Below are 14,302 nucleotides of genomic sequence, written 5' to 3'. Positions count from 1 at the left end.
TTCCCTCGGGCTAGGAAAAAGTGTAATGACGGTGAGACTAAAAGAAACAGGTGTTCTTCTTGCTGTGGGTATCGTTGAAGGTGCTGAGAGTCACAGAAAGAGTGTGAATCACTCCTAATTGCATGAAATTATAGTTGTGGGGTGCAAAATGAACTCACTCCAGCGTAGCTCGAGCCAACAAAGTTACAGTGGTGCTTTGGAGATGGCTGTAGATGGGCATGAATTGTGGGATGATGTTGGTTTACTGGAAACGCTGTAGGGGATTTACTGAAAGCTTTTTTGATTATGATGTCTGGGCTACATTCAAAAGCAAATTGTTTATATAATAACGTGGAAAAAAAGAATGTTAACTCAGTTTCAGATACACCCAATTGAAAACCGAAGGGAACTGAATTAGCTAAAGCCGTGTGCCACTTGGAGACTTTTTGGATTAAAACCACTGAGCAGAATGAGGTCAGTGGAGCCTTTGCTATTGTTTGCCCAAACTAAACGGTTGTTGTGCAGCTTTATTTGCAACACTTCCACTATGAAGAGAAGATTTATTGAAAGTATTTAATTGGAATTTTAAATGACAGCGAAGCGACCATCTCTTATTACAAAACACACACACTCTCCAGTTAAGCTGCTCAACAGAATTCATCGAACCAAGAGCATGTGCAACAGATGTAGTCACATGAGGTGGTGGCCTCTCATTATTCAGTCGCCTCATTAGAAAAAGCAGCCGTGACTAAATCAATTTAGAGTAGACCAATAAAAGTCATTTGTATTCTTTGACAGACAAAAACCAATAAGCAGGATAAATAATGGGAAATACGAATGGGAAATATCTGACTGATAATAAATCCTCCTATAATTTCAGTTATTTGATAAACAGTGCTTTGTAAATTAAATTCCAGAAATATTCTACTGCGTATTGCTTGGTGTGTTTGGTCTATCAAACCACGTAGAAACCGACTGGTTTATTCATATACTCTCACTTAAATTCATATATATTCAAAATATGTAAAATGTCTGAGATGTTGGTTTGATGTGGGGTTTTTAGATAAGCACTGCAGGATGAAGTGGTGCATAAAGGATGAGTTCAAGTATATCTTTTATTATTTCAAGAAGGAAAACTGCAACATTTGAACCTTTAGAGAACCAACAGTTTCCTCCTCCACAACAGTTTTGCCATCAGCTCATGCTTGAAAGAATCACAGTGAGTTACGTACATAGGCCGCACATTTCTAAACCTATTCCTGTGTCTGAAACACAGGAGTGGAAAATGATGGCTGTCACTTGACTTTTGTTGTCTTCTGAGAACTGAAACTCTTGGCTAATACAGTTTACTTCCGGATGAAGATTCACTTCTCTTGAAGGGCTGGAAGTTGTGCCAGTTATAGTCTGGGTTCTAAATGTAAGGTCTCATTTTGACAGGACGGCTTCTGGTCACCACTTGACTGGGTGAGATTCGGATAATTTAACTCTCAAGTGATCATTTGTAATTTCCTGACAAACGTCAGAAAGGACACCTTGGTCATGGCGCTGTTTGCAGCCACACTTGGTGTGATGATGCTGTCGGGATCCATCAACCTCTCAGCAGGAAACAAGGACGCCTGTGACCTCTACGCTGGGGTTGGACAGAATCTACCTCTGTCTTTTGTCTATGAGGGACTGGCAAACACACATGTGCTGAGATGGACTCACAATAACACAATCATTTTTTTCAGAAAGCAAGGCAAAGTATTAGTTGGAAAGACAGAGGACATTTCTGCAACTGGATCTCTTCTGTTGAGGAGCCTACAGTTCTCGAGTGCAGGGGCTTACCAAGCACATGTGCTGCATCCAAATGGGACTGTGGCTAAAACATGGAGCCGTCGTCTCTGTGTGATGGACAAGGTACCAAAACCTCAACTCTCTTACGTCTGTGACTTCAAGTCTAGTGCTGTTAAATTAAATTGCAAAGTAGCCGAACCTCAGGGTTTGGTGTTCTCATGGACGCTCGATGAAAGGACATTGACAAGCGAAACCAAACAAACATTGAGCATTTCCTTGGCACAGTTGAAGGGGGAGCGGAGCTTCACATGCAGCGTGGCAGACAGAGTCAGCAAGGAGAAGAGCGACACTCTCCGTCCGACCTGTAAACGTCCGTCACCATCACCACCGCCTTTGCTTTGTTTTCCGTCCAAAACTGTTGTGGCCGCGGCAGCAGGCGGAGTAAGTCTGATTCTGCTTTTGCTCGTCATTACCGTCACATTATGTTGCTGCCACAGACGCAACAAAACCCGAATGAGACTCGGGGAAAAGGGGGATGTGAGAATGCTTTCTCTGAGCAAGCGAGAGCCGGACCCCATCAGCCCAGATTACGAGACCATGCACCCGGCTGAGGACTCTCCTCCCCCGAGCCCCAAGCCTTCACCAAGGGCCTGTTACCAGAACCTTTCTAGGCCTGGAGCTCAGATGGGAAACATCACTCTGCAGCCATCCACAGCTGCTGAGGGACAACAACCTTCACCTGTGCCAAAGCCAAGGACCAAGAGTCCTCAGACATCAAATATCTGAATGTGCCTCCATCCTCTTCTGCCATCCTTCCAGGGACAAAGAAAAAAAGAAAAGACTTTTGTGGCTTGATAACATAATAACTGATCCAAAATTAAGAAGTCTAATATTCTAACTTACAGCTTGGTGTATGCAGTATATTGACAATGGAACTATCTTTGTAGGATCAATGGGCTAAATCGTCTTGTGTTAAATAAGCTTTAAATGTAATGTAATGGCTCATATAGTTTGATGAGTGGTTGGAGGCTATGGGTTGGTGAGGTGTTGTGTGATCCCAGCTACATCTTATTTTACAATAAACGCTGCTTGAGGAATTTCATAACTGATTTGATGTTCTAATGTGTTAATGCTAGTGTTGGTCTTATCGGATTTATTCTATGACTGACACAAATTGAATTTCAGACCAAAGAAAAGAGATTTGGTTGTTTGATGCTGATATTCTGTTATTTTTCTTAAAGTCAACAAATTCAAATGTTTCCAACTTCCTTACCCTGTCTGTGGCACTGACATACAATTTAATTTGTTTTAAAAAAAGGCGACAGAAGTTACTAAAACAGCAGGGCACTGTAGTTTTGACCAAACGTGCCTATAACAAGAGTGAACTGTGTATTTATTGGGGACTTTATTTTCAACAGCCTTGTTGCTTTAGTGACTATTTCCGACTGCAGGACTACGAATATGGGATCGACTTGGAAGAACCTGCAGTGGCTGTGTTCATGGTCACTTGTCACATGGTGCAACACTGTGGCTCATTTATAATAACAACAGTGGAACAAGTTCTGTCACAGGCAATATTTGTCAGCAATTTCATTTAATTCATGGAATTTAACAAAAAGAACATTATTGAAAATCCACAGACTTTTAAAACTTTTTGGTAAATATTAATTGGTATGGTATGTGTAAACGGAGATGGACATGAATATGAAAAAAACATAAACACGTCTTTATCTCATCTATCTGAGACACTTTACCCAGTAATCTTTCATGATTAATATTTTCTTCGTTGTAATATAACCATAGTAAAGAATGATCTTTAAATCTGCCATTTGTATGAAACCCACATTACGCAGCTTATCTGTGTCAAACGCAGCCCATTGTTCCAGCTTCTTACATGTCAGCATTCTTGCACTTAATAAAATTTGCCAACTTGCAAGAAGTTATTAAAGGGGCAAAAAAAAATCAATAGACGAATGGATTAGCCAAGGCAAATATCTGTTATATCCAATGGGCAAATGGTAATCCACACATGAAAGTGTTTGCTCTCTCGCCTAATGCTGTGTGACAGCCGCATAATGGAATCCCCCTGAGCGTCATCGCCCAAAACTTACAAGCCAATGTCATCTTTTGTCGGGGGGCTGCTCCACTCCTGCTCTCTTTACATGGCTGAAATTTCGGTCCAGCCGGCAGGGATTTGGCAGCAAAGCTGGTATCTGCTCCTGGAACAATGTCATTTGTCTTCCTTGAGAAACGCAGAGACTTGGCTGGCAACGCGCCAAAGTCACTTCCACTCACCAGCTAAAAATGTACACGATAAACATAGGCAGACAGCGCAACACACACACACACACATACACACACACACACACACACACACACACACACACATGCATAGACAGGCTGTATTCTCAGACACACACAGTTCACATACGACACACAAGCGAGGGCGTTTCCTGATATAACTTAATTAAACATATCTCGTGTCTTTGCCAGATCTGTCCTGGAAACGGAAGGGAAATACTTGTGAAATGTGTTTAATCAGTGGCTCTTGGAGTCTGGAGGATATACCCTTTGATCTCGGAGTGTGTGTGTGTGTGTGTGTGTGTGTGTGTGTGTGTGTCCAGGATAAGGATCAATTACCCATGGAAAGTATTTATACTCATGTCAGAGCATTCGTATTAAAGCTCTTTCGTTGTCATGGGCCGCCAAGTCTGAGGGAAAAATACAAAACCAAATCAAAAAATCAGAGCAGAGTCAGCCAGCGCAGTCGGCTTTTTCTTCAGATTTGATCTGAAAATACAGAAATGATTACGAACCTATTAGCATTCTTGAGCCAACTTTACACTCTTTGACCTCAGTTCCCTCTTCTGAGACTTGAAACATACAAAGTACTTTGCTTTCACACGAGCATTCATACAGTGCTTCTACTTTTACGTCTTTTTATTTGATTATTTTCAGATAGTTTTTCTTTAACTGTAATATACTATACTATATCTTATTTTACTCACTTTTATACATCTATTCTCCCTGAGGATAATTTTTTTATATCTCGATATATCTTTCTATTTGTCATGGTTTGAAGAAATAGGACCCAAATGCAGAGTGCGGTGAAACAAGCTGATTTAATAAGGCACACAAAAAGTAACAGTGCTTAATAGAGCAAGGGCTTAATAGAAGCACTTTGTGTTATATTTTGTTAGTATGAAAAATGAATAATGATTGATTGATTGATTGATTGATTGATTGATTGATTGGTTCTCTATAGAAAACTTCTCTATCACTCGTACATCCACGCTGTCCGTCAGGGACAATTCACAATTTATTGAAATAAGCACAAAGGCAAATTACTCCAGGAAACCCAACCTACATTTATTTAGAGTAAAAATTCTTTAAATGTTATTCCATGGGGGAAGTTTGAGAAAACCTAGGGTGTGGTCTTACTGAGCACATCATTACATGATGGTATTAAAATGATATTAGGGTCTCTTTTCAAATATCCCATCAAGCATCCAACTCACAGTGTACGTGTCAATGTAACAGTCCTGTTTATTATTTTCTCCTCCATCTGTGCACCTCGCACGGTATTTAACACTCTTTTTTTCATGAAGCACATGCAATTACTGGCTCTGCACAGTCTGCGGCTGTCTGCTACACACCAAATCAATTTCACAAATTTGCTGAGGAGTCGTGCCTTACGGATTTCAATGGAGGCAGAATACTTTCCAGACCTCAGCCAGATTTACCTCACAGACACTGGATGTCTGGTGGCAGCAGCTCAGAGCACAGCGCGTCTTTTAACATCTGCGTGACTCCAATCTGACTTGATAAAAGTCAGATTGGAGTCACTCAGATGAAAATACAGCGGGAGATTTGACTATTTATTGTGTTCTCGAAAATGAGGAAACATTCCGGAAAATGTCCGGAGCAACATTTGTGGACCTTTGTTCCTCACATATAGCCCCTCGGATATGTTCAGGAAAAAAAACTGGACTCATATGTCTGGAATCAGTTAAATATACGTCTGTGGGATTGTGAAATATGATTGCCAGTCTTTTGTAAATGTTGGTCTGGTTTGTTTTTTTTCATAGACGGTAGTATTCAGTTGTTATTTTGGTTGAATGTAACTTTGAACTTTAAGCTTATTAATAATTATTTAAAATTTATTATAATTTTATATCTTTACATAAGAACTAGTTTGTAACAGTAAATAACAGTTAGGCTAACGTCAAAGGTTAAGTTTGAACTGACTTGGGGTTAGGGGTCAGCCAGTGCAACTGCCTCCTGGGATAACAGGGACTGATTACATTACATGTTTTTGGTATTTATCATATATATGTTATTGATGAGACTATATGGACAAACTATATCATAAGAACTGTAGGTACAAAGTGTCATAGTTTTAGTGGATAATCAAGGTGAAGATTAAGAACCAGGAAAGGAAATAAACATTGAAGACAGCTGTACCTTGGAGGGGACTTTCCTTGTAATGTCTCCATCAGAAGGGCAGACACTTGAAATCATGGCAGACTAAAGTCGGGACCTTCCAACTTGAGGGCTTTTGGTATGAGACCTTAAAAAACCTGACATGTACATGTTGCTCACGCGAACGATGCACAGGCTGAGAACGGTGACGTCACCTCATATTTCAGCTGATATGAAGTGTAAACCAAAAAGCTTGTATGACCACACATCCTGCCCCCGGGAAACGCGTTGTTATGGAGGTTTCTGTCATAGTTAAACAAAGATAGCTTGTTTTATCTCTGTTTAGAAAAGGCAGTAGAGCAGTTCCTCAGTCTGTTTCTTTGTATTCTTGCTAAATACTCCATGGTTGTCATTGACAAGGTGGGAGAGACCCCCAACAGAGGCCGAGGGACCAATAGGCTTCAGGCACGACTGATCTGCAGCTCAAAAATTTTATACTTTTCTTCAGGAATGACTCATGAAAGTCGAAGAACAATGACAGGGTTCGATTGCCTTGAAAGATTTTGGGGATTTAGTTTTTTGTTCTGCTAATGCCTGCACTTTAAAAACATCAGGTCATGAAAACTGAGTTGTGTAGGTCCACCGAGGTCATGAAGTACATGAAGTACACATACTGTATCTGTCTAAGGCTTTGTGTGCCGGCCTCTCCTTTATCACGGACAAATTTACAAAACCAACTTCACAGAAACCGGACGAGAAACTTGGTTGAGTCAGGGTTTATAGGAAAGCACCTTGATACCATATCATGTGTCCAGACAATGAGACGCGGGGGCCGTAGAGGAAGAGGAGATGGGCAGAATCGTATTGCCGGCGAGCAGGACAAATATTCACATCATTTCATTCTAATGCCTCGGCAGCTGCTCTGGGCCAACGGAGCTGGCGTGTGAAAAAAAGAAAAGGCCGGGAAAACAACAGCTCTTTGTCAGACTCAGACTTCCGCAGACTGCTGCCGTTTGCAGCCAGCGAGGGAATGTGACAGCGCCACAGCACATCACCAGCAGATATTTGAAAAGCAGTTCAGTACAGCAAATGTGCGTTGTTTATTGGCTGGTGAAATAATACAGTGCAATACATTTGAAGATTGTTTATGGATCAACCAGGATTATTGGGTAACGCACTTTTTCTGAGCCCACTTGTCTTCGTGATGAGGGTGTCGACAGCCTTGTGCCTCCTCTGATGCTTGTGTCATCTTTTCACCAGCCTACAAGGAGCTTCCCCCCATACCTAAGCTGGAGGGCTCTCCACCACCCGGAGACTCAAGACAATTCACCCTGGTGGTAAAATAGTAACTTGATTAACTGATTTGTGATTTAATTGTCCGTACCACAACCATACATTATTTGGTGCCTTAGATAACAAGCACAGAAAAACCCCGGAGCTGCCGCAACATGATCAAGCTGTCACCTTTCCAAAAAGTCGAGTTTGAACAAATTCTTACAAGTTCAGAAGCATTACGGTATAATGGGCCAGTTTATGCCATAATTCACAGCGCAAGACTTTTGTGGATGAATATGGTGAAGAACAGGCAGTCGGAGGAGGAGGGTGAATGGTTGACATTGCTCCACATGTGTTGGGTGTGTCCACTGCCTCACTCGGTTGGAAGGCTATAGCAACTGAGCCATCAGATTTGCTTTCATTGTAGAATAAGGCAGATGCTTTTGGCAAACAGTTGTAATTTTGCCATCAACAGCATAGAGCCCAAAATCCGTCTAGACACTGTTTCACAGATGCTCTGCTGTCATGATTATCTTTGCTTACTAGTCTTCCATCGTATTTTGTTGGCTTAGCGTACTGATAAGTCAGCAGGCCTGCAAAACATCCAACTTTAAGAGCACCCTCTGTTGAACCACAAGGTAAACTACTTTGCATTTTCCGTTGTGCTTATTTTAATGGTTTATATGTTTCATGATCCACTCAAATCTTCCAGATAACTCCCAACTTTTCTTTCCCCTCATCCTTGCAAGACGGCCAACACCACACAGGTTACTTTAGAAGCCTTATCCCACATACAGTCAGTGTTGGACTGGTCGGACAAACACATTTGAGATTCATTTATTCTTAGGCATTAGATAACAGGATCACATCTCTTTTTAAATCCAAGCCAAATCTCTCTCTCTCTCTCTCTCTCTCTCTCTCTCTCTCTCTCTGTCTCTCTCTCTCTCTCTCTCTCTCTCTGTCTCTGTCTCTCTCTCTCTCTCCCTGTTCAGATTGTGAGATAGATGTCGGCAGTGGTTAAAGGATGCTTCACAGGATGGTTTATCTTGTCTGTTTGTGATCCCTCACCAGGTATATCTCACAGCTTGTCTCCATCTTGGACGCCGCTACGAATTCCAGGTGAAGCCCCCACACCGGGATGAGGCCAAACAAACATTCCAAGAGAATCAGCCATAGACAAGGGGGGGGGGGTTTTAACTCAGGCCTGTCATTTTCACCACAACCACAGCTCTGTAATAAAAATGCTTCCATCAGCCAAATTACCCATCCACGGTCTTGTACCTGATATGAATCAGATGGAGGAAAATTCCACCTCCAGCTCTAATAAGCATCTTTTGTGCACACACTCAATGTTCATGCCGAGATCAAACATTTCTGTAACATTCTTGGAGACTTAGTTTGTGTGTGTGTGTGTCTGTGTGTCGGTGTGTGTGTGTGTGTGTGTGTCAACACAAAATTACAACCTGGCAACAAACAAATCCACACCCCGCTGCTTACGATGTACATTTTGCACAATAAGACCTTTTGCTTTGACATGTAGGGCCAAATCATTTAAGATGATTCTCCTTGATAGCTATGATTCCTTTTGAGGAACACCGTGAAGAGATAATTTGGATAGTCTGAAGCCTTTGTCTTGGGCTACGGGCCTATCTCATCTCAGAGAAAACAATCCTTTAAGCCTTATTGTGCGTGTGGATTGATGCGGGGATAACGGCATGTCAGCGAAGGGCCGCGTAACAATGGGTCAAGATGAGAGAGGTGTAAAGGTGCGACTGAGGACTAACAACACACGGTTTTGCTTTGGCTATGCCGCGTCTATCTCACAAAGCATCAACACAACACTCCGATGGCCTCTCTGTGTGGCCTTGGATTCTTCCAAGATCATTGAAAGGGTGCGCAGCTTTTTGCAGTGGCCTCGTAGTACAAAACTACCTTGAAAAGTACTTTATCACCAAAATAGATAAGAGCTTTGGGGGGAAAAGACCCAGAATGTGAGTTTTTCCAGTTATTTATTGCAGCCATGGAGACAAACTGGTTGAGGGAACTGCTGAGAAAAGAGGTAAACACCAATCAAAGCTGAGCAAGGCATTCACACAGGCCTGTATATATAGTAAAAAAGTCCAACATCAGACTGCTAATGCAAATACAATATTTTGTATTCAATCTTAAAAGCAGCAATATTAGGAACTACAGCAATAAAGCAGAAATTACAGGTTAAAAGTCACAAAGAATAAAGGATAAGGAAATAGAATAGAAAAATAGTACAATAGGCTATTAATATTTTTAATCTTTATGTACTACATGACAATTAGTGATCGTCAGAAGCAAACACTACAAACTTCACTTCCAACTTTATAAATCAGCGTGCAGGGGTCAGCGCTGAAGCATGAGAGTCTAATTAGAATACGTCTAATCATGTGTCTAACAAGTCGTCTGGGCCAATTAATCTGAGGCCGGTCTTGGTCCTTATGGCAACTGACAGACAGTCTGGTCAAAGCGGCCACTGGTGCTTCTCTCTGTGCCAGTAAATGTGTCGGAAGCAGCTGGGTACCGCGCGTTGTTGAGCTGCCGTACCATATGGAGTGCTAAAACGGAATCAGAAATCTTAGGCTGCTGCCAGCGTGGCATGCGAAAAGCTTTCATACGAGACGTATAACATTTCATCCAACACTGGGCAATCCATGTGCAAAATGGGAACAATGGGTTGAAGGCATGAGGCTCACATTTGAGGTTCTTTTGAAAACAATGTGGGAGGCTTCAGTAGAGGGAGTAGCTATACGCCAGCAGAAAGATTGACCAGATGTCTTCTGACATAAACGTTAAGGATCCATACTAGACCTAAGTTTGAATTATACCATATTCACAGAGCACAGTTTCTCACGCTACACATAAAAGTTCCTTTAAAATATCCCTTATCTTCACAGTTAGCAGAGAATATGAACTTGTTCAGGCGTCAGTGGTAAATCTTTAGGAATACAGACGGCACACTCAGCGACAGCCAGGAGCCTCAACAGATCTGTGTTTGAACAACAGTCGATTCTGGGCCTTGATCCACATTCTGCATTTCATTCTCATTTAATCGGTAACAAACCTTTGGCTTTTACACGTCTGCAGTTCAAACACATTTCCAGACATGAATGTAATCAATTGTAAAACACATCCCGAGCTCCTCAAATTATGGGTAATGAGCCTCCTTTTCCTGAACAGGAAAAACTTTGAGTGCAGCTTTTTCCCCCCGCTAGTCTCAAACAGCTTCAAATACAAAGATGGTGATCATTTACAGTTGCATTATCTATTACAGATATAACACAGGCATTGACAGATAACCTTTTGCACTATACCTATGCCATTCTCAAAAGCACCTAACTTGCATACGGTCTGTGTGAGGAAATTCAGAGTCAATGAGCTCATTCAAATGATATGTAAAATAAAAGGTGTCAAACAACACGCCTGACTTCAAAAGCCATTTCAATCTTGATCTCTGTTCCCCAACCAAGTGCACAGATCTCTTGCTCAGTGGCTGGCCAAGTATAATATAGTAGTATTATATGAATAATTTCATACGAAGATGGCAGATAGACGCCAGGGAGCTCTGCGAGAGATTATAGTGTGATAAAAGCTCGTCATTCACTATTGTACTGGTCTTCTGAAGTGGCTTTATCTGTGTTTGAGTAGCATCATCAGTGGACAGACTGGAATGAGTGCCCCTCTAATAGACTAGTGGTGTGTGTGTGTGTGTGTGTGTGTGTGTGTGTGTGTGTGTGTGTGTGTGTGTGTCTGTGTCTGGCTCTTAATTGGAGCAGGTAGACTGAGGGGTGGAGATGTTTTGTGGGGGGGGGGGGTCCTTTTGAAGTATGATCAGCTGGATGATAGCGGAACTTTTCTTGTGGGTTGAATAAGATCACACCCTCATGCAAAGAAATAATGACTGACAATCACAACAGCAGCCTTTTTTCATTGAGTCGCAGGGATCGAGTGTGTAACCAAATATTTAAGTGTCTGGGAAATTCCTTTCTCTTTTTTCCATGTCTACAGTTTGTATCTTCTGGTCCAACATGTCTCTTGGGCACGAGAAACCAGATCCTATTATTTAGCCAAGCACAGAGGAAAAGTGGCTTATGCGAGCAGAGGACCTTCAGAGAGGTGATTGATGTGAGTTAACCCTGTCCAACGCAGGGTTTTGGATCAGTGCATAACGGGACATAAATCACTTCCAAATGGTCTGACCCACCGCTGTGAGATCACACTGATACACTCTTTGCTCCCTGTGCCATCGCCGGGAATTTCCGGAGTTTCACTTTATTCCACCATTTTCTACCACGTCCATTTATCTCTGTGAATATCCCACAGTCACATATGCCAGAGGGGAAATCCTAATATGTAGAGAATAAGTATAGAAATGGTAACCGTCCGTTTGTCAAAAAAGAATTCACAGTCAAGAGAAACACCAGGGAGTAGTGTCACCACCAATCACTGACATAGAGCGAAAACCAATCCACTGTATTTGAACCATTGTTTTTCATTTGATACCTCAAACAGAGGTAATGTCCCTTTCTGGAGCAGCTAAAAAAATGATGTTTAATGTTGTTCAAATCGCATAAAATTAGAAAATTGAATGGAGTACCAAGATGATTAAACAATGTTAAATATTGTTTTGGGGGTCACAAGATCCCAAACAAGACATCAGGGTTAAACTTTTTCCAGAGGTGACTTCTGTCTTTGAGGCAGAGCTCCTTGGCTGTGTGTGCGTCCCCTCTATTTGAAAATATTAATACAGTTCTCTTCAGCAGGAGAATAATTGAGTATGGAAAAATGGACATAATCTATTCTGAGTTACCTTCACAGTAATTCCCGTCTTTTTCATAGGCCTGGCAAAGTTTTTCCACTGAATACGTAACATGTCTCCTCTTTTTCAAACAGCATGAAACCCCCTTAAATGCTGAAGCCACAAGAATGGTTATTTAATTAAATCTTCTTTTTTGGGGGGGGGGGGGGGTTAGTTGCTTGTACGGTCTGTTGTCCGTGTCGTCACATGACAGGGTGTGTATGTGTGTAACTGGGCTGTGCTGTGTGCAGCTCACAGGCCGCTTGTTCGTGTGAAACGCAGGAGAAGAAGGGGGACATTCTGTTAGAGAGGTTTAATATACCCAGATGACGTGAGCCACAACAGTGTGTAAAAATCTGCGGAAAGCCCATTTGATTGGAGTGCTAAGCTGTTAAAAATAATAAGCTTTTACACCCCCCCCCCCCACACAATACTGACCACGGCTCGCAGCTCGCAGTCACAGCCGTGTTCGGCCTTCGCCTCATTCCCTGCAGCTGTGCGCACACGGGGCAGCGTTTTTCCGGGCTGCTTAACAGCTTTAAGTTTTACAGTGGGACAGAATTCTCTGCGATGAAAAACGCTGCCACTGGTCACAATGTGAGCATTTCCTAAATGACAGTCGGGCAGGCTTTTTGTGACTGGAGCACCTCCAGCTCAACCGAGGCAGCTACGACATGATGCACCCAGCGATGACCTCGCTGTGCCGCGTGGAGTCTCAACAAAGTTGTCTGGGCAGATGTGAAAGTCTCTGGCGATCGGCGGGAGTGTTCCGGTCCCTGCTCCCCCTCAGTGTGAGACTCACACCCGGGTCCGCTGTTCGCGGATCAAACAACGCAAGTCCATTTTTCAACACACAACATGTGCATGTGGGGTATTGGCACATACTTGTGGGGCCCCAGGGGTCCAACGCCAACCACTCACCCCCTTCGTACCCCCTCCAGTTGCACCGTGCCCGTCTCTGACGGCATACCACCCGGCCATGTGCAGTGAATAGGTGGTCAGCTCTGGACCAAGGCTTGCAGTCCCCCACACATCGCATGCAGCTGTTGCAAAACGGACACTCTAGACGTGTAACACAATACCTGAAAATGACCTCATTCAGTCGCAGCCAGTTACAGTCAAAGCTGACACCATTTCCTTCAAAAGCGCTGGCAGCCAGGCTGACGGTGCAGTCTGCGTAAAGCCTGCGAGGCAGAGGGCCAACAGCTTCTACCCCCCGAAACTACCGATAGCCCTGCAGGCAGCGGAGATAACTGTGTAATCGCGTGGGGTTTTCATGGATTTTGAAGCAGACATGGCGCATCAAAAGATGAAACTGATACTGTTCAAGGCCAGCGGTTCCACTATAGGAGGCATGTGTGTGTGCGAGTGAGGGGTGAGCTATGTGAGTGTGAGTGAGGTAATGTATACGAGGATGTGAGCTTTCTAAAACAACCTCCGCCTACTGCAGCAGCAACTTTCAGTTCAACTGGGAAACTGGATGTTTGTGTCCATAACCTACACACTGTGGGGAAATACATCAGAGACTGGAGCATTCTCCGCAGCACAGAACTGGAGAGAGCGGACAAGACACACACACACACACACACACACACAGACACACGTGTTAATGTAAAATACATTTATAGGAATGTAGTGATGAAAAAAATACACACATGATAATTGGATAATTTTTCTCCTTGACTTACAGTTAACTTTCTCTAGAAATAAGATGATTCATGTGATTCAGTGGTTTTCTAATATGTTGCCGCCATCTACTGGTCAGCAATAAAAGTGCTTTATTCGTTTTAGAGAGAGCTTCATCATATTCCCGCACTAATCCATTTCCATTGCGAGTAAGCGTAAATGCTACAGTGTGGTGGGAAATACATAAGTGAACCTGAACAAGAACTTTAAGTTTCAAAAAATCTTCACTCACCTTCCTGGAAACCACTGCTGTTATTAATGAATCTCACCCCGTTAACTTTTCCCCAGCAGACATTATGATGCATCACTGCAGGAAACAAAAAAATGAATTATAAAAAT

General features: G+C 42.6%; 1 protein-coding gene across 1 annotated transcript; it reads left to right on the top strand.

Annotated features, from left to right (window-relative positions):
* The first annotated feature begins 1,347 nt into the window (after positions 1–1,347).
* On the top strand, positions 1,348–3,135 carry LOC118315868. Its single transcript, XM_035643513.2, has one exon. The coding sequence runs from the start codon at positions 1,519–1,521 to the stop codon at positions 2,539–2,541; it is 1,023 nt and encodes a 340-aa protein (XP_035499406.1). The 5' UTR covers positions 1,348–1,518; the 3' UTR covers positions 2,542–3,135.
* The last annotated feature ends 11,167 nt before the right edge of the window (positions 3,136–14,302 follow it).

This window comes from Scophthalmus maximus, chromosome 7 (genome assembly GCF_022379125.1).
Source record: "Scophthalmus maximus strain ysfricsl-2021 chromosome 7, ASM2237912v1, whole genome shotgun sequence".
In the NCBI taxonomy this organism is placed as follows: domain Eukaryota; kingdom Metazoa; phylum Chordata; class Actinopteri; order Pleuronectiformes; family Scophthalmidae; genus Scophthalmus; species Scophthalmus maximus.
The sequence above is the reverse complement of the archived record's forward strand: the minus strand, read 5'-3'. Positions and strand labels throughout refer to the sequence as shown.